The sequence below is a fragment of the Drosophila ficusphila genome, unplaced genomic scaffold (assembly GCF_018152265.1).
Source record: "Drosophila ficusphila isolate 14025-0441.05 unplaced genomic scaffold, ASM1815226v1 contig_286, whole genome shotgun sequence".
Classification (NCBI taxonomy): domain Eukaryota; kingdom Metazoa; phylum Arthropoda; class Insecta; order Diptera; family Drosophilidae; genus Drosophila; species Drosophila ficusphila.
Window position 1 is genome coordinate 6,395,938 of NW_025064189.1, and position 20,194 is coordinate 6,416,131.

At 38.7% G+C, this 20,194-nt stretch overlaps 5 protein-coding genes across 8 annotated transcripts; 3 read left to right on the forward strand and 2 right to left on the reverse strand.

Moving 5' to 3' along the window:
• Window positions 1-97: 97 nt before the first annotated feature.
• Window positions 98-4,887, reverse strand: LOC108100437 (probable serine/threonine-protein kinase DDB_G0271682). The gene is made up of 3 exons (XM_017204358.2): window positions 4,237-4,887; window positions 1,611-1,805; window positions 98-449 (listed from the first exon to the last, which is right to left on the reverse strand). Exons 1-3 carry the CDS (start codon window positions 4,550-4,552, stop codon window positions 262-264), a joined length of 699 nt encoding a protein of 232 aa, XP_017059847.1. The 5' UTR covers window positions 4,553-4,887; the 3' UTR covers window positions 98-261.
• Window positions 4,888-5,173: 286 nt separating this feature from the next.
• LOC108100439 (vacuolar ATPase assembly integral membrane protein VMA21 homolog) lies at window positions 5,174-5,899 on the forward strand. The gene is made up of 2 exons (XM_017204360.2): window positions 5,174-5,357; window positions 5,421-5,899. The coding sequence occupies exons 1-2, from the start codon at window positions 5,286-5,288 to the stop codon at window positions 5,664-5,666; spliced, it is 318 nt and encodes a 105-aa protein (XP_017059849.1). The 5' UTR covers window positions 5,174-5,285; the 3' UTR covers window positions 5,667-5,899.
• On the forward strand, window positions 5,899-8,277 carry LOC108100436 (glutaminyl-peptide cyclotransferase). 2 transcript variants are annotated; one of them, XM_017204356.2, is made up of 2 exons: window positions 5,899-6,017; window positions 6,988-8,277. In XM_017204356.2, exons 1-2 carry the CDS (start codon window positions 5,901-5,903, stop codon window positions 7,936-7,938), a joined length of 1,068 nt encoding a protein of 355 aa, XP_017059845.1. In that variant the 5' UTR covers window positions 5,899-5,900; the 3' UTR covers window positions 7,939-8,277. The 2 variants fall into 2 exon arrangements, with proteins under 2 accessions (XP_017059845.1, XP_017059846.1); XM_017204357.2 differs by having other exon boundaries at window positions 5,924-6,926.
• Window positions 8,165-17,884, reverse strand: LOC108100434 (zinc transporter 1). 3 transcript variants are annotated; one of them, XM_017204351.1, is made up of 4 exons: window positions 17,778-17,884; window positions 11,978-12,173; window positions 9,644-10,355; window positions 8,165-9,371 (listed from the first exon to the last, which is right to left on the reverse strand). In XM_017204351.1, exons 2-4 carry the CDS (start codon window positions 12,164-12,166, stop codon window positions 8,692-8,694), a joined length of 1,581 nt encoding a protein of 526 aa, XP_017059840.1. In that variant the 5' UTR covers window positions 12,167-12,173; window positions 17,778-17,884; the 3' UTR covers window positions 8,165-8,691. The 3 variants fall into 3 exon arrangements, with proteins under 3 accessions (XP_017059840.1, XP_017059841.1, XP_017059839.1); XM_017204352.1 differs by lacking the exon at window positions 17,778-17,884 and adding an exon at window positions 17,678-17,702; XM_017204350.1 differs by lacking the exon at window positions 17,778-17,884 and adding an exon at window positions 16,372-16,612.
• Window positions 17,885-18,422: 538 nt separating this feature from the next.
• On the forward strand, window positions 18,423-20,136 carry LOC108100702 (NADH dehydrogenase [ubiquinone] 1 alpha subcomplex subunit 9, mitochondrial). The gene is made up of 4 exons (XM_017204727.2): window positions 18,423-18,583; window positions 18,703-19,153; window positions 19,210-19,575; window positions 19,654-20,136. The coding sequence occupies exons 1-4, from the start codon at window positions 18,544-18,546 to the stop codon at window positions 20,045-20,047; spliced, it is 1,251 nt and encodes a 416-aa protein (XP_017060216.1). The 5' UTR covers window positions 18,423-18,543; the 3' UTR covers window positions 20,048-20,136.
• Window positions 20,137-20,194: the final 58 nt, after the last annotated feature.

A 20,194-nucleotide genomic window follows, 5' to 3' on the forward strand; every position in this document is an offset into this window, starting at 1 on the left:
GGAAATCAATATTTTAATTAATATCCTAATGGTGAAAATGTTTAAAAGAACTGGGGAGTTATCCTCCACAATTTTCCCATATTAAAGAACCCCAAAATGAATTGAGCTTCGCAATGTAAGCTTTTGGTTTATTAGATTTCGAGTACTAATACTAAGCACCTTCAAGTTGCGAATTGCGACAGCTTATATTACTACTTAGGTTAGGATTTACAATGCTCGTTTGGAGTTAGTTGGAGGCTATATAGCATTATGGGCTATTGGTCAGATATCAGACTCCTCTTGCTCCGATCCGCTGAGCTTGCGGAAGTGATGCAGACAACCGCCATGTGTGGCTATATACAAGTCCGCCTCGGCTTCGCTGCCTATGGATTTTATTCTGATTTTCTCAAAAGGTTCTATACATTTTCTTGACTTTTGCTGCGGTGGTCGCATTCGCTGCTCTGCGGATTCTGTAAACGAGCAGAGAGTTGTCTATCAGTTTTGGATTTTAATCTTTGCTTTCGTAGTTCTCGCTTTTTGCGTTTGCATGCTAGATCCTTCACAAAGTCTTTTCTTTGTGCTTCAAAGTTTGCTGATTTTATATAAGTATTTTAGGATTTTTTTGTATTTATGTAAACATTACAATTGGATTCTTGATGACAGTTATTTTCTATCAAAAAATCAAAACTGTATAAGTTGAAAAAGAATAAATAAAAAAATTATTTCTTCATATCGTTAAAAATATAATACAAAATGTTTACAGAAAAAAATTGAAAATGTTATCCGTTAGTTTGTGAAATGATTGATGATAGCTTGAAAATTTATTGTTTATCCATGCATAAAAAAAATGTAATGACTAATCAAAAAATATTTCATACAATTTTCGTCTTAAGGTATAAATCATTAATATACTTAAATGTATATTTAAATGACAATTTGAACTTATGGTGATAAAGCTTAAAATTAATTTACAATTTATGTTACGAATCAGCAACTTCATTTTTAGGGAAAATTCGTGTTAAGTACATACAATCAACACTTTGTGAAGGCTCCAGGCAATCGCTTCAAGCTGATTGAACATTTCACTTAAAAATATATTGCTTTTGTTTTAGCTGATTGCAATGTTTCGCATTGTTAACGATTACGTATTGAAATTAGTAAGGTTATTAATTTCTTTAGGTAATTAAGTACAGTATTTGAACGTATTTAACACAATTTTTCGTTCGAGTAGTTAGCTTTCGTTTGTACAATGGGATGAGTGTTTAACATTTTATACAGAATACTTATTGCTTCATTTTATTGCTATTTGTATTTTTGTATTTTTACAAAATTTAATTTTTGGTACTTTGTAACTATATGCATTGCGATTTGATTTAATTCAATTGTTTGTTTGCGTAACATTGACTTCTGAGAAATATGCGAATATTTTTGTATATATTTGGCTGTTTGGAAAATCAGAGAGACGCGTCGCTCGGTGAACTGTTGCATGTGTTTCTTGTGCGCTTCTCGCAGTTAGAGTACATGTTCATTTTCGGTTTTATACATTTAAAAAAAGAGTGTGAACGAGGGCTCCTAAATCATGTGCGACATCATGCAACGACTCACATCACGGTTAGCGCGATGCAAATGACCTTGATAATGCTGATGAATCCGCTGATGTTGATGCTGCTGCGGTGGTTGCTGCTGCTGTTGTTGCTGATGATGTTGCTGCTGCGCTGGAAAACTCGTCTCTGATTCCATCATCATGCCGCCGGTGGCCTGCATCTCGTAATCCATCAAACAGGCCTGTGTTCCAATTACTTGAGTGGCAGGCAGTGAAAAGAAATCTGCAAGGTGGTAGAGAGAAATCGATTAATAAGTGCAATGACACAGAAAACATATGAAAAAAATTTCTTCTTTTACAATTTAAATCTTTTTTTATCTATATATTGTTCTATTACTTATATGTACATATTATATTTAAAACATTAAATGCTGTTGAATTTTTGTTTTCAGTGCAGCGCCAATGCAACACGTTGACGCTATCGATATTTGCCCCAATTACCGATCGTTTATTTATAACTGATTCGGAACATAGCTGAGTGTTGCTGCTGTCATTTTCTTATCTACGAATTAGCTTTTTTTTTTGCTTTTTGTTTGTCCTGATAACTTATCAAAACAGTCGGAAACAGCAAGGTAACGAAGTCAAAATAGGAAGAACAATTTTAAATCAGCTTAAAACTTTCAAAATTATAGGTTCCTTTTTTTATAAATTTAGGAATATTTAAATGAATTGAATTAAAGAATTTGTATATACCCTCTGTTACGGTACAAGATTATTGATTTACTCTCGCTAGATAGGGGAATGTTGTCAGGGTTGGGCCGTTGTCAGGGTCGGGCCATCTCAATATTTCGAATATTCGTTCTAGAACAATCTGTTTGTGGGTGTCTAGAAACTTCTATCGGTCACTCGAAACTTTCCACGTGACTACTTATTTCGGGATTTCATTCTTCTACGCGTCGTTGCTCCGTGAAGAAAAAGTGCTCGAAAAAGTTTTTTTTCCCTGGCCGAAAAAGGTGAATATCACAAGAAAACAACATGTCATCCGCAAGGTGAGCATAAAAATACGTTATATAGTTATTTTTTTACAAAATACTAAGATATAGTTTCATTGTGAGATATAGTTTGGCTATATCATACCATAATAGATTAATACCGCATGTCGTCAGGGTTGGGCCACTTGTGTAGTCAGGCTTGGGCCATCATAATTTTTACATTTTATTCGTGTATTTTCGATTTTTGTTGTAATATTTAAGTTTTTTGTAGCAAAAATATGCAAAATAAATTAAATAGATTTCCTTAAAAAAATATTTCGATGGATTGAAAGAAGATGAATCATTTTTATCTTTTTCTTTAGTGTTTCTCGCTACAAACGAAAAAACAACTCTGAATAATTTTTTATTTACTGTAAAATCCCAAATAATTAAATAAATGAACAAAATAATGTCAGATTAACCTGAATTCAATTTTATTCCACCACGTTACGATATTGTCAACGATTTTCTGAAGGTGGCCCAAACCTGACTACATGGCCCAACGCTGACTACATTTTTTTTTTTTTTTCAAACGCCTATAACTTTTTTTGTTTTTTTTTTTTTTTTCTCTTTTTTTTGTGTACACTTCCTCTTGCTTGTACCTTTCCAAAAATGTATAAACTTATTCTGAATTGTCATTGGTTCAGAAGTTATGGACATAGGTCAAAACATGGCCCAACCCTGACAACATTCCCCTATACACACTTTTACCGGCTGTGTGTACGTGAGTATATTCATCCACACACTGCCTTTGTATTCTATTCTTGATACACTTTTGCATATGCAGATTGATTAAACTCGAAAAGTAAAAAGAATTGGAGCACTTTCCCCATCCCTTCATCTCCACAGCCCCTTAGAGATAATCTCCAACTCGAAGTTGTATGTTTAGTCGCGCAAACACAGCGTTATAACGACTGTCAAGCCGGTTTACTTTTGCTGAAATTAAGCGGCTGTCAAGTGCTTATCGGTTTGAGTGCGGTGGCTTCTCTATGTCGGCGATAGCTGAAATCGCACCGAATAAATGTGAACTGATAACACAGGTCACAGAGAGCCAAAGTAAAAAAGGAATTAGGCCGCAAGGTCAGGTAATTTTGTAAATTTACAAGTTTTACGACACTTTTCACGCAACGCCAATTAAATGCGCGGCCACAAGGCCCAAGGTCGAAAGATTAAAAACGAAAAATTACAGCTTCAATTTTCAGGTGTGTTCCGGTTTTTAAATTCACAAATGCAGATATGCGGTTTCATTTTTGCATTGTTTTCCTTTTTTGGTTTAAGGTTGCTCATTTGGTGAGGCTAATTTCAATAACATTGTTTTTAACCGGAAAGTAATAAACGTAATGCAAATTTCAAAACCTTTTTACAATATATAATTACGTTGAGGTATAGAAATCTAAATATATACGCAATCATAAAGATAGTTAATAAAATAAATGGGGCTGTAAAACCAGGCATTTACTGGCTTTAACAGGTAGAATATGAGAGACGGTGCTATATCGAGTCAGTGAGGTAATAAAAATTAAGCAACTGCACTGCAAAAAACAAACAGTCTACCAGCCAAACATTTGTCAATAAAGTATAAAACTTATTTTACTTTTCCTTTCTTACGAAGCATGCATTCAGAATTCATTTACTTTAGTGAACGCTATATTAATATTTTTTGAGAACTTAATGGACATTTACCATTGCAATACTGGGCGGCCAAATCGGCTTCATCGTAGCGGCACCTTTTGGTGTACACCGGTTGGTCCACATCTACATCCTCACCGGGAACTCGACCAGGATTCATGCGCTTCTTGCAACGCAGGACTTCCAGGGGCAGGACTTCCGGCATTGACTGCATCTCATTGTTATTGTTGTTGTTATTATTTGCATCGGTCATGAAATTGACGGCACGTGGGTTAAACGGATCCATCGAAGGACGCAGTGTTCCCGTTTCGAAACTGGCGGCTGACGGAGGATCGCCATGTGCCCAGCACTCGAAATTCGTCAAAACCATCGCGGTTGCAGTGGAAAATCCCCAAATAAAATCGAAAAAACCGCGCGTCTCTGCGTCTCAACTGTACGAAATTGTGCGGCCGACTGCAGGCGCGTTTTGTGTATGGATTTTTGTAGGCTCGCAGTTAATTACTACCGAATATACGCAGCAATTGGCAAATGGCTGAAATAAATTTAATTAACACACGCAAACGGAACGCGCGAGCAATCGGCTAAAATGCGACTGTGATGACGGCAACCGTTAAAAATAAACCAATAAGCAAGTTTTTACATTTTGCCGCGTGCGCCTTTTGATTTGCTTTTGCTTTTGTTTTCCTTTCGCTTCAGTGTGACCGCACTGTTAATGTTGCAATATGTCTGTTGGCCCTGGAATTTATACCAAAAACTACTAGACAATATTTCATTTATACAGCCGCGGTCAAAGTTATAGTAAACAAGTATTAACAAATTTCTATCAGTTTAAAGTACTCGAAGAAATGTCTACTTTTTTATTAATAAGGCATATAACAAATTATTCAAATTATTTACAAACGTTTTATTTCGTGCGGGGCACGATAATCGAATATTCACAATATTAGTATTTTTGGAAGACATCAACGGTACTACTATTTTATCATGTGATTTGTGATTTGTCAAATATTTCTGATAACCGAATGGCAGGCCAAAGCAAAAGCCGAAATTAAAAGAAACTTTTGCGTTTTTTCAATTAATCCTGGTTTGGTTTAGCTAGAATAATGTCGAATAAGACAAAGAAAAGCGCCGGTGGCAACGGAGGAGCGCCAAAACAAACCCGCCAGCAGTCTCATGTAAGTAACAATATAATTTCACTTGCCGGCTGGCTAATTCCCTTGTTTATTTTGGATGCACAGGATTCGCAGGATTACAGCTCCTTCAAGACAGTGCTATTCTACTGCATGCTTATCGTTTTCCTGCCCGTTCTAACCTTTTTTGCCCTAAAAGGCTTCGTTCTGGACCGATTCCTGGACATTTCAGAAGTAAAAGTTAATATTGCTTCTGCCGTGGGAGCGGTCGTTGCATTGCACATCGCTCTGGGACTTTATATCTACAGAGCCTACTTCGGAGCTCCCGGATCCAAGTCATCTAAAACGGATTAAACCTCATTTTCACGGACTGTTTCCCCATTTCCATTAACTATAAGCGGAAAAGCACTCTTGTACATACATGCTATACATACAAATGTTTACATGCCCAGCGAAGGAGGAGGAAGAGAAAGTCGTTTGTAAACCGCGTGTAATCGTTTTCTATTGCATAAGTTTCGATAACTGGGAGAACGTGTTGTCTAGTGTTCTGCGTGCATAATTTGTATTAAAAAGACATTAATAAGTGACATGCGTGTGCTATTGAGAAATTATTCCCTGATGGAGGCCGTCAAGAAACTGTTGCCAAAGCCCCGCAAAAAAATCTACAATTTGGGCGCTTGCTTTGAGCTGAGGGATATCCCAAAGGTTAGAGGTAGACCATTCTTAAAAGTAATGAATATACTCAATTGAAATAGAAACACAACGGTGGCTTAGACATGAAAAATCCCGAGATAATATTTATAAAGTGTATAATGCAGGTTTATTTAGTTCTACTGCGCGAAACTAGGTCAATTTTGCAATCAAATCTACAAAAAAAATTGGGATTAAGAGATGTGCTTAAAACTACAAATTTGACTTTAGAAGTATTATAATTATAATAGAAATAATAATTGTATACATCTATAATGATAATTTAACTAGAAGAAATCCCCTCAAATTAATATTTCATACGCCCCTTTTATGGGGCTGTCACCTGTTATTGCCTGGCGTTGCCACCTATCTCAGCTGGCAAACAGCTGCTTTAATGAACATGGGCGTAAACAGAACAATTTATTTCGAGGGGACTAATAATTGTATGTATAACAAAAACATTAATAAACATTATTAATTAATTTATAATTTATAAAACACTAAAAAAAAAAACACATTGAAGCCAAAAAAAGAATATTTAAAATAATATTAAATATTGCACCGCAAATAAGGCCCCCCTTCACCATGCCCTTGATTTGTTGTTTAGCGCCCCACAACTTTGGCCTGAAGAAAATTCTATATACAATGATAAATTATTAGACTCGTCAGAGATTCCTTAGCACATGCCGCAGACGGACGTCCCTGGAACTCCGCACACCTGCCGCTATTGATTGGAACCACCTGTTGGGGCAAAACACACCCACTCGCCAAGAACAAACACTCAGCCACGTAGCCTGCAGTCAGTCGTGAAATATGCTCCAAAGAACCACAAGCATTTGGACGCTGTGCGTACAGACGGCTTTAATAGCCACTTTGGTCAAGGGCTCCATGTCCTCGAAGGATAATCTCGTGGGGAGATCACAGGTTATTGACGAATAACCCAAACAGCTGCCTGTTTAACTTGTGCTTTTTTTGTCACTTACAGACTTCATACAACCCCAGTGAACTTTCGGAATCCCGCTTCCTGGAGTACAGTAATCTGTCAGATAAATTGCACTTGAGAGATGCTATTAATAATATCCTGATACCACGAATAGTGGGCTCGCGAAATCATACCATTGTGCGGCAGTATATAGTCCAGAGCTTGAGAGATCTGGACTGGGATGTGGAGGTGAACAGCTTCCATGATGAGGCTCCAATCAAAGGCAAATTGCATTTTCACAACGTTATTGCAACGCTGAATCCTGAAGCTGAGAGATTTCTAGTACTTGCATGTCATTACGATAGTAAGTACATGCCCGGAGTGGAATTCCTGGGCGCCACCGACTCGGCAGTTCCTTGTGCAATGCTCCTCAATCTGGCACACGTGCTCCAAGAGCAACTGAAGCCCCTCAAGAAAAGCAAACTAAGCCTTATGCTTCTGTTCTTCGATGGCGAGGAGGCCTTTCAGGAATGGGGACCAAAGGATTCCATCTACGGAGCACGTCACCTGGCCAAAAAGTGGCACAATGAGAAGAAACTGGACAGAATAGATATGCTGGTGTTACTGGATCTTCTAGGAGCCCCAGATCCCGCTTTCTACAGTTTTTTCGAAAACACCGAGTCGTGGTACATGCGAATGCAGTCCGTGGAAGCGCGCCTGGCAAATATGGAGCTTCTGGAGCGCTATGCCAGTAGCGGAGTTGCCCAACGGTATCCCACGCGCTACTTTCAGCCGCAGGCCATGCGCTCTTCCTTTATCGAGGACGATCACATACCCTTTCTGCAGCGAAATGTGCCCGTCCTGCACATTATTCCGGTGCCCTTTCCAAGTGTTTGGCATACACCCGAAGATAACGCCAGCGTGATCGATTATGCGACGACGGACAACTTGGCACTGATTATACGGCTCTTCGCCTTGGAGTATTTGCTAGGCGGCGGTGGCGAAGACAAGTAGTCAAGTAACCCCAGTGAATCACAATTGTTGTATCTAATTACGGCCTTATCTTAACTGACCTGTCCCGATATCGAGGCATTGTTAAATGTTCTTATACCCGCCGCGGTACCTTTGAAAGGACCTTATTGTTAACTGACTGTGCGCTTTGAAATTACCTAGGCATGACTGCAATACGCATAATCCAAATATTTTTATACACATGTATTTATAGTAAACAAACAAATGCTTAGCTGATGACACGTCAAAATGATATATGTATATTTTTTGTAATGTTTCGGTTGTAAATGTTTAAGACTTATGTAGTACAACATATACACAGTAAATGTACCTTAAAACAAATAATTCGTAACCTAACTGCACTGGTGGGCAAAATATAGTCCGATTCTTGACACAAGAGGGAGAGAGAAATCGGTACCTGATTTAAAAACTTTAAACCTATATTGTTTCTTTGACTGCTTCGAAATGCTGTTTAATTTAATCTTTAATTATAAAACTATTTTGTCTCGGAGAGACTGTCAGAATAAACGCTACACAATTAGTTTTTTGAGTTATATAGAATCCTTGATTAACTTGATTTAAGGTTATTGTCTTCCATTTTCTCCCCTCTTGTCACAAACTTTAGCTAACCAGTGCCATTTAAGCGTCTCGTTTAAAAAAGGAGCTGCAACAGAAATATGGCAAAATCATAAACTAACTTAAGAACTAGCTAAAATCGTTAAGCCTTGATTCAATACTTTTGTTGTTGATGGTGAATCAATCGCTGTTGATCGTTGGTGGAGGTGGACTGTCACTTGCTTTGTATGCATCTATACTTGTTGAAGAATTACCCAAATTGGTGATTTCCGCATCCGATTGTGTATTTTGCAGTTTGGGCATGGATTTCGCCACTTGCGAATCTTGACCCTTCATCAGCTGGGTTGCATTCAGTTCCTTGGGTTCCTCCACAACCACTGCACTGAGTTCGGCGCAGGATTTTGACTTAATTTTGCCGTGATCATGGCTATTTCCTTGACATTTGTCCGAAGCAGATGACTTTCTGCCACCGGGGGCATCGCAAACCTCGCGGAGATCACTGCGGGAATCCCTGCAACAAACTTTTTCGATGCATTCCACCGCCTGGCACTGCATCAGACATTCCAACGAGGCAGAGGCATTTTTGTTGGTGGACGGATAAAATTCTGGTTGGATCGTTACAGCTCCGATTCCCTGGTCGTGGAAATGTGCCCGCACCTGCTCGATAATCTTGAGGTAGAGTTTGGGATTCTGGAACTGAATGTGTATGGTGGCCACGTATCGGTGGGCGGCCAACTGCCAGATGTGCAGATCATGGTAACTGATGATCTCCGGGAACTTGGTGACCAGTGTGCGCTCAAAGATCTCCAGATCGATGGAACCCGGAATGGTTTGCAGAAGGATCAGACAGGATTCTTTCACTGTGAAAAAGAGAGATACACAAATTAGATTTTTATATAAAAAAAAAAATAAATGTTTTCTTTTTTAATATTAACAAAAATTACTTGTCTGCATATCTATGTTTTATGATATTTTAATTTTTTGTGTAAAATATATTACTAAAGAAAATTTTTCAATTTATTTACAAATTACAAAGCTATAAGCTATTGTACTAATACAAATTTATGGATTTTTTTGAAGTACTGGAATATTTTGTTTCCTGGTTCTTCAGTTCTCATTGTTGTGTACTTACTGTAAGGATAACTAAGCGTCACCAGCAGGACGCAGGAGAAGATTGAGAGTACGGGATCAATGAACTTCGCGGTGTGCTGTTCATCCTCTGCCACATAAACGATTGCGGCACAAACGATCACAAATATCGTACTGGACACATCGCGCAGCATTTCCACGGCTCCCTGGCGTTTGGTGGCGAAGTAAACACTTCCCACTTCAGCCTCCAACTCCTCGCGTAACTGGCGATCATTCCGGGATTTACTGAGTTGCCTTTGCATCGGAGTTAGGGAAAGATCCAAATTACTGGACATGGGACGCTCGAGAACCACATTTCCTCCAGGAGTCAAGTGCAAAAAGCTTCCCTGGTGTAGGGTGTAGCCTCCTATCAGCAGATATGTCAGTCCATTCAGGATTAGGCCCACAAAGCCCAGCATCATTACGGGTATTGGAAGATGCATCGTGTCCTGGTGATCAATGTGAACCAGAGTTTGCAGGGCCTCCACAACCAGCGAAAAGGATAATGAAGCCAGGATGATGAACACAATCAGCATGGTCAAAATATCGATCCTGGCCCAGCCAAAGGTATTGCGCAGCTTCTGCTCCCGACACTCTCTTTTCGCACGGGTTTGAGCCTCCGTTTCGGCCAGGTTAACAATCACCCCCGAGCCATTGCTGTTTACTTTGGTCACAACTGGTGCCGGATCCTGGGCCTCTGGCTTCTGTTTACTGTGCTGCAAGATTACAGGTAAAAAAAAGAAAAACAAATTTAAGAAATGGTTAAAACAAATTTATGAATAAATTGATATATAATTTAATTAGGTGTCTTAGATTTTGATTAAATGTAAAGAAACTTAGTAATACATATTGTTCCTTTTGAACTTCGTTTAATTGTACTATTTTAATTAAACTAATTTATGTTGAATAGAGAACATATAATGCTTTTGTCCCATTTTTATAATATTGTCAAAAAAAACCCACATAGAAACAGAATCAAATGGAAAGGTTCAATCGTCGTCATGCTTTCCAAACCAAATCATAACAATTGGCATTGGCCCATCTACAATGGTTGGTGGCTATTTAAACGCTCCGCTGATCGTTTTTGTCTGTTCCATTATATAAGCCCGAAATCAACCCACACAACTGTCCACACCTACAACACCAACCAACCACTGTTTGGTTTTCGTTTTCGATTTCTGGTGTTTTGGCCCCCTTTGCAACTCTGCGGTTTTTGGCCATGTCTTGTTTGATTTCTGCCGTTTTGGACCTCGTCTTTGTCTTTTGCGAAACGTGCTTGGCACGCTTTCCCATGGCGGCAGAAATTTTTGCATCCATTCAATAATAAAATATTAGCTTTGACTGCTCCATAAATATTTAGTTGGACATTTCGCCTTTGGAGGTATTCACCTTGAATTTTAATCAAGGCGTAACAACTTGAAATGAAGAAAGAGATTTTAAATGATACAGCGAAATTTCATGAGATCTAAACATATTTTTAATGTAATGATAAAACTTTGAGCTAATGAATTGTAAAGTTGTAAAAGCAATATAAGTACCTACACAAAATGTTTTTTTTTTATTAAATTAATTACATTAAAAAAAGGTGACCCATTTTTACGTATCTGAACAGAAAAACTAACGCAAAATGAATATGACTAAAGTCTGAACAATATCTCCGAGTAATCAACCTGATTTCGTGTCACAAGCGATGTAGACAGGGGCATTACACTCGAGTAGGCAATTACACAGCAATCTACTGATAAGCTCACCAAAAAAAAAAAGTGACTAAATCGACTGATAAGCCCAATTTATAGCTGCAAGAACCACTCCCAAGCAAAGGGATAAAAATTTCAAAAATTAACCCATAAATTATCACGAAAAGGCAAACCAAACCAAAAAAAACCTGTTATCCGCAAAATAAAAAGGTGTTTGGAATGCGTTCGATACATTTTGTTGTGGTTTGCCTTTCTGGCCACAATAAAAGTTCAATGCACCAGCATCTGTTTCGACTTTGCACAAGCACGCGACATTTCCTGGCAAAAAAAAAAAAATGTAAAACCGGCAAGCAAAATCAGTCGAACTGCACGGGCAACACAATTTTTTTTTTTAAAAACAATCACAGAAAAAAAATGTTTAGATTTTACTTGTAACTTGGTGAATGGAATTTATCATAAATGTGGTATTTAAAAAACATTTCAAGTAGTTTTTTTAGGGAAAATCTCACGTAATATGAATAACAAAAAAAATTGTTTTTTAGACTTTCGCAGTAAGATTTGTTTTGTAATTTTAATTACCACTTAATATTTAACAAATCGGAAACAAATTTTCCAGTGCTCAAACGGGTTGCTCCACTTACCTTAATTGTGATGATGCAGCCGCCGAGCGCGAAAATGTTGCACAACATGTGATGAGAGGCCATCAGCAGAGTGAGTCCGTGTGTCAGATGACTAAGGATCAGCTGCAGGACGAAATAGCAGATCGACAGCACCAGGACTGTGTACAGGGGTATTGGCCTGCACCGCTGGAGTATCTCTTTCACAGGCATTATTTATCTGTAAGATGACATGGAAATTCGTGAGAATTGATTGGTTAAATATTTGTTTAAATATATTTGATATATGCGGAAATGACAGACGGAGAGGTCAACGTGACAACGATCTGCCCTAGGTGTGATCTATATAAATGATCTTAATTGATTGCCTGTACAAATATACAATTTGCATGTTTATCAACGCTGTCAACCGAAAGTCAACTCAAAAGAAATTTTGTGACGTTCGATTTATAATTAATAAGGGGTTTTATAAATTGCTTATCACAAACGAATACCTTTTTAGTTTCTGTTTTACATATTTAGTAACTTTCTATACATATTAATATTCATGAATAATGATGAAGTGTTTTTTTTTTTTTTGGTAAGAAGAATGTAGAAGATGATGAAAATAAAATTTTTGCAGTACTATTAGATCTAGTAAAATACTCAATCACATTTATCAATAGATAGAACACCTATTATTAGCCTTTCAATTAGTAAACCCCTTTCGAACTGTGTCAAGTTCAAGACCCCAAAGCGGGTTAAACGAACCGATCCGATTTGGAGCGATACTGAAACACTGAACCCAGCTGAACCTGCCGTATTTAGGGTTCAGCCCCTGCCAGCCTCGTATGCAAATCGCCATGATGATCATCATGTGGGCACGGACTGGGCTTTGAGCTCCTCCATCTGTTGCGATGGGTTGCATGCAAATGAAGATGCTAAATGGGCTCGTTTTGCTCGAACCCAGCGAGTCTCGTTGAATCGATCGTTGAGTCGATCGCCTGCGACATTGACGTAACTTTACGTGATCGGTGGATATATGGCTACCGATTGTTTGCTGGCCGCCCCTTCGGTTTGTTTGCCGCCATGTAACCCCAAGGCTGAACCCTATTCGGCTGGTCATTCGTAATGGTTAAATGCCCTCTAGTAAAGTAATTATTGCGGGACATGTCGCCGTTTAATGGTTATTTTGTCGGATAATCCAAATGGACAATAAAAAATAGTTTCAAGGACCAATTAACCTTCAAATGTGGTGTTATTATATACCGAAAGGGAAAATTAATTGGGACTGATCAAGTATAAACTAAAATAAGCTGATCTTTGTAGACCTAAAGAAAATGGATAAGAAAATATGATGTTACATGAGATCACTTTTCTAATAAAACTTGACCAAACCTAACTTCTCCCATTTCTCTATCAATTCCTGATTCCTGATTTATATCAGTCGCTATCATCTGGAATGCTCAATAAGTATACTACGCAAATGATCGAGCGGCATTCTATTTTATTAAATGATGCAACCTCCTCTGCACGTTGTCGACTTTTAAATGAGCCAATTGCATTCCAAATTGTCACACGTGCAATTGCAAATAATTGGAATCGATCAAATGATATAATCTATTGTTTTAGTACCCCTATATAGAAGGCATGTAATTAAGGGATAAGTACAAAAGCGTTAAATGGCGCCTCGGGGGCACTATATTGTGCACACCGGCAAACAATCGAATGTTTCCCATAGTTTCAGCAGAGACATTGTAGAAACAACAATTAACAAGATAATGCTGGACAGGTAGCAACGAACTATTTAGATACTCCCCCTTAACCTATATCAATTCGGATGTATCTACAGATACACACATGTATCTCCCAGTTGTTCCACTTGCCACAGCCACTAAATGTTCATTTCCTCAATTTGATTTCATTTTCATTTGAAATGGGTGGTGGTGGGAGGCAATAAAACAGGGGCTCGAACAAGAGATAACAAAAGATAAGCGGAGATACAGATACTGAGAGTTGGGAAGCCTAAGTTCGCACATTGTTGCTGTAGTTGCCAGGGGATAAAGAAGATAACGAAGTGATCCTCTAGATAAAATATGGTGTGATATGGATGGCATGTGGATGGTAAGCCTTGGACTTTGGACTCTACAAGTTCATTCGACATAAACATGTCACATTAGGCCTACATTTGGCCATAATTTACAACCCATTCTTACTTATAAAAAAAATTGGAATAATTCTTGAAGTTTCGCAGTATATTTTTTGTTTCCACATTTTTTACGACTATCCCAAATATTTGATTACCCTCGAATCCGGGCTTTGTTTGCTCTGCGTAAAATCCAGATCGTAAATCTCCGCCAACAGGTGACATTTCGATTGTCAATTAGATCAATGCAACAACACACTTCATCAATTGAAAATATCAACAAAAAGCAAAGCTTGCCATAAAATTCGGGACCAATAACATTTGCTTTTTGTTTTGATTTGCCATCAGGTGCAGGTTTATTCTGTTTGTTTGATTTTTCGTTTGGGCCATTGCCTGCATACAAATCAAATTTGGCAACAAAAACAAAGCGTACTTTGAGATTTGCGTTTGATTGGGATTTGAATTAAAAAATACTTCCTAAGCGAGTCCCTGGCCTGTTTTTAAGGCTACCAACCCAATCTAATATTTTTGACCATTCAGACACGATGACAAGGTCGTCGATGCCTGTGGAATTTATAATAAGCAATGGGAACTCATGCTTAATTTATTTTTAAATTCTATCAATCCTGTTGTTGTCTATCAGTGGGCCATAGACAAAGTGTGCTGCCAATATTTTATTACTTTGTTGTCGTTGGCAATTAGCTGTAGCCTATGAGCCATATTTGAACGCTTTTCAAACGCGCCAAATTCAGACACCTGATAAGCAGACAGAGATAGCTGTCCAAAACCCTATCTCTATCTCGCCTGCATGTGATTAAATGGAAATTGGACAGGTTCGCTGATAAGAACCATTTTGAAATAATATCGAAAACGACTCGGCTTCAGGTGGGTTAAAATACCATCGCTAGACGGGGGATTCGATGGGGAATGTTGATAACAAAACATGTTGCTACTGGCAAATGTTGCTAGGTAAGATAGGGAAATTTCGATTCTAATCCAGGAAATTTTCCTTTTTACGGAGCATTTTTCATAATCGCTAAAAAATCTGGTCTGCTTTTATAAGAATTATCAGGAAACTAACAAAAAATGTGTGCCACTCCAAATAAAAATATTTAAGTTGTTAATTGCTTCCATGGGAAATCCGCTGAATAGAGCTAAAATATATTATTTTTATTTATTTAATATACTTATTTCCTTCTTAATTCTATCTGGTCAAATCATAACAAAGAAACTAAATACTATATATATAGTACATATGCTATATATTTGTTGCTAAGACTGCACAACCCTGACCACCTGTACATAATGTCAGCTGTGGCCCGCGATTTATTAAAACATACCCATTTAAATAAACAAAGAAGTGTAAGTATTTTAATTACAGTTTTATACTCCACGCTCTACGTGAGATCTGCGCCTATATATCCATGAATGAATCGCCCAATAAAGCACTTTCCCTGCATCCTCATCAGGAACGTGATCAAGTGGAATATGTGAGATTTTGTTAACGATATAAAAACCCATTAAAATATTTCACAAATTGATATTAATGCTGATTACTAAAGACCCACTTCAATTACACTTAATGACTCAAATTTGCAAAAAAAAATTTATTAAATATATAAACATACAGTTGCGGTTGAATTTGTAGACGTAATAAAAATTGCGGTTATTATTAGCTTAAACATTATTGTTATCATAATACTAATTTAATAATTATTTTATTTTTAAGAAAATGATGAATTTTTAAGCCCAAAATACTAGTATTCTGACCCGTTCTGTATGTTTATATTTTCAGAAACCAGCGGATGGGTAATTTGTTTATAATAATGCATTGAAAACGCGGTTCTTCAGAACTTGAGCCAAGGCCCGGATCAATTTGCATTGAATTAGCTTAGAGTGAGAGAATTTGCTTGAGCTCAATCCCAGTGGATCGTAGACAGATATAACCTTTAATTAGCGTTAATTTCGATCGAATTTATTTTTATACACCGCAGGTGGTGTTATTTTAGCTTCAGTAATTTTTTGGCTAATATTATTTTTCACAGCGGTGCCAAGAGGCGCGAGGCGTCTTAATAATCACTTGCTAAATGGATTCACAGTCGGCCTGCTAACGAATCAGTCATCTTTATATCTAAACATGGCTAAAACCGCGGCATTAAGGTGTGTTTTCGATTCCTGGACCCAGATATCTACATATCACAGCCGAATTTTTTTCGCACAAGGCCAAAAACCCCTTATCAGTTCAGACCCCTTAGTCTAAAAGTAGGATTTTGGTTTAGAACTGGAAATTTACCGTCTTTCTGGACTTTGATAAGCGGAAAAATGCGTGCGCTCGCGAACGTTCGCTATTTATAGCCGCGCCACTGTAAATTGCTTCGGGAAATTTGCTTTTCCTATTTTAATATTATCATTCACACAAAACACACACGCACGGTTTAAAATATTTTGAGGCACACGCGCTGGTTTTTCGGGAGCGAATTATCAAACGTTGTTTACTGCAGCGCGGCTCAAAAACGAATGATCGCCGAAGTCGCCGCAAAATATATAGCACACTAATTTGAGGTACGGTGGAAATACAAGTAAGATTTTGCAAGCCGAAGTCTTTATACTCTTCTTAATGACAGTAATCCATTTAAATATTTTTAATTTAAATTTTATAGTTATTATTATATGAATTCAAATTAAAGTTATGATATGTTTTTTAAAGGTCATGCTTTATATTAGGAGATACATATTTATGTTTGTATGTTAATAAGTTTTAAGTCCTATTGTACCAGTATTAAAGGCAAAGAGAGATGGCCAATATTAAAGCAACAACAGCAACGACCACAGCCGGCAAAACAAAACGGAATGCTTGAAAATTGAAAGTGTTGGGGAAAAGGGGGTTTGGGGGAGCACAGATAACGCGAGAGAGCGAGAGGGAGAAAGCAACAGCGAAAGTGTTTGTGTGGGTGAAAAAATGCGTGAGAAGGTTGAAAATTATCAGCTGACGGTGAGCAATAAGAGAGAGAGAGAGGGTAAAAGAAAGAAGAGTGAAAGAATCAGAGCAGGTAAACTTGTATTTTCGCGAGATAAACATCAAGAGTGTAGATGAACTTGCCTGTGCATGTTTGATCACATGTAACTATTTATGTATGTTTATATCTATATTAACATGTGTTATCAGTGCGGAATTACATCCACTATTGTTAGGTGCACTGATCTATGTATGTACTTTAGGTATGTATGTACAATGTAGCTTATCAAATACACCATCAAAAACAATAAAATAGTGTTAGAAAAATAGAATAAATTGTAGAGTATTCTAAAAATAAGACAGGGGTGATTCAATAAGACGAATATTAAGAACAAATGTAGGTATGTATGTATGTGTATCATCGCACGTTTATGGGACCATTTATACGTAAATATTATACATACATACATATTTATATTAAACACTGGAAAATATTTTATTTTTTTCAATTATACCGTTCGTTTTTTTATTAACTACAATTTATGGCCAATTTAAGAAATGGGATTTTTACAAAACTCAAACTCAAAACTCAAAAAATGTTCAGGCAAATACATTTTTTCCCCTCAGATTCTAACTGGTTTACCATTATTGTTTAATACGACGATGAAATTTCTCCGTAGGTAATATTATTTTCAACCGCAACACTTTGTGTATCCATATCTACAATTTTACCACAAGCTCACTTTTGTTCAGCTGCTTATCAGCGTTTATAGGACGGGCAGTTAATCCTTAGTTGGCAGATTTTGAAAAGATAACACTACATCAATTTATACGACCCTTTTGGGTTTACAGCCAGAGGGCGACTGCTAAAGAAATTTGTCGTCCACAGAACACAAGTTGTGCCATATTAAACGATCCGCTGGCCTGAAATTGCAATTTAACCACGCACATTAGATAAAAAGTTGCTGGTTTGACTGACAGCTAAGGTAGTTCAATTTCAACTGGGACACGGTTAGCTTATATCTTATTTGTCCAAGAATATTCATAAATTAAAAGCCAAGTGACACAGTATTTGTGAACTACAATTTCAGCTTAAGAGAGAGATTATATAAGATAAATGTGACAAGGTCGATAAAACATAAATAAAGAAGATTTCTAATAACTACAGTAGTAAATGGGTACTAAAACTAACAAACAACAAATTTTTAAATACATTAAAGAAATGCACAATTGTTTTTAACATTTTAAGAAATAATTTCCAAAAAGTCCGTTACTTTTCAAACTCTATTATGCACCACAGTATGGCAACACCGCTTTACTTTACATTTGACATATTATGTTATGTTTTAATTTTTATTAAGTATATTCTAGGTAAATGGTCACCCTACTGGGGTATATTTCGATGGTCTAGACACGGTCGCACTGGCTTGGAGCAAAACTGCCCGAAATAAAATAGGATTTTAAGCGTTTATTTAACCCAATCGAGTTGGTCCAGTGCGCCGGTACGAAATGGCCGCCATAGTACTAACCCGTAATCTGCAGCTGGCCAGTGAGTACGGTTGCCTGCGTGCAAAAACAGCCGGGCAAACAAATTATGTAATATGAGGCACTGGCAGCAATGTTGTGGCTAATTTTTGGTTCATTTTCGACTGATTCTCGGATATTCAGAACACCATGGCAGTGGCGTCGTTGGAGTTTTGTGCCTGAGGAGCTACTCAGCTGCCTCTGCACCGCCGGAGGATGGCCCACGCCCTCTGAAGACCACAAACCCGGCTGCCATGAAGCGCGGAACTGGCGGACGAAGCAGTTTCAATGGAATCGTAGCCACGGTTTTTGGAGCCACCGGATTCGTGGGTCGCTATGTGTGCAATAAGCTGGGCAAGTCAGGCACCCAGATGATCCTGCCCTACCGCGGTGACGATTCGGAAGTTATCCGCCTAAAGGTCACCGGTGATCTCGGCCAAGTGCTGTTCCACTTCTACAATCTGGAGGACCCCACTTCCATTCGCGAGGCTGTTAAACACTCGAACGTAGTCATCAACCTGGTGGGCAGGGATTTCGAGACCAAGAACTTTAAGTTCAAGGATGTCCATGTCAGCGGAGCCGAGAGGATCGCTAGGTGAATATCATATCATGAGGTTTACTATTGAATATTCATTTTCTCTATTTAATTAGAATTGCCCGCGAGGCTGGCGTGGAGCGCTTGATCCACCTGTCTTCCCTGAACGTGGAAGCCAATCCCAAGGATTTGTACGTCAAGGGCGGCAGCGAGTGGCTGAAGAGCAAGTACGAGGGAGAACTGCGCGTGCGCGACGCCTTCCCCAACGCCACGATCATCCGTCCCGCGGACATCTACGGCTCCGAGGATCGCTTCTTGCGCTACTATGCCCACATTTGGCGTCGTCAGTTCCGCTCGATGCCGCTGTGGCACAAGGGCGAAAAGACTGTGAAGCAGCCCGTTTTCGTTTCGGACGTGGCCCAGGCCATCATCAACGCCGCCAAGGATCCGGACAGTGCCGGTCGCATCTACCAGGCTGTGGGGTAAGTCAAGCCGTCCAATTCTTCATTACCCTTTTAAATCTCTTGGAATTAACTTTGGATTTCTTTTATCATTTTTAGACCCAAACGCTACCAGCTGAGCGAACTGGTCGACTGGTTCCACCGTCTGATGCGCAAAGACCAGAAGCGCTGGGGCTACATGCGCTACGACATGCGCTGGGACCCCACCTTCCTGCTGAAGGCCAAGCTGAACAGCTGGATCTGCCCCGGCACCCCGATCGGTGGTCTGCATCCCTCTCGCATCGAGCGCGAGGCTGTGACCGATAAGGTGCTGACCGGAGTGCCCACCCTGGAGGATCTGGGCGTCACGCTGACCACCATGGAGCAGCAGGTGCCGTGGGAGCTGCGTCCGTACCGCGCTGCCCTCTACTACGATGCCGAGCTCGGCGAATTCGAGACACCCTCGCCGCCCAAGTGCATCGAGGCGCGCGACGAACTGCGTCTGTTTGCCTAAGCAAAATGTGGCTGCTGTCTGTGTTGATTGAAAATTTTAGTTGGAATTGTTTAAGGCGAAGCGTCAATAAAGAGAAGTCGAAAACTTAAGGACTATGGTTTTCTTAGTATACAAAAAAAATGTTAAATTGCGCTTCAGGGGCTTTTG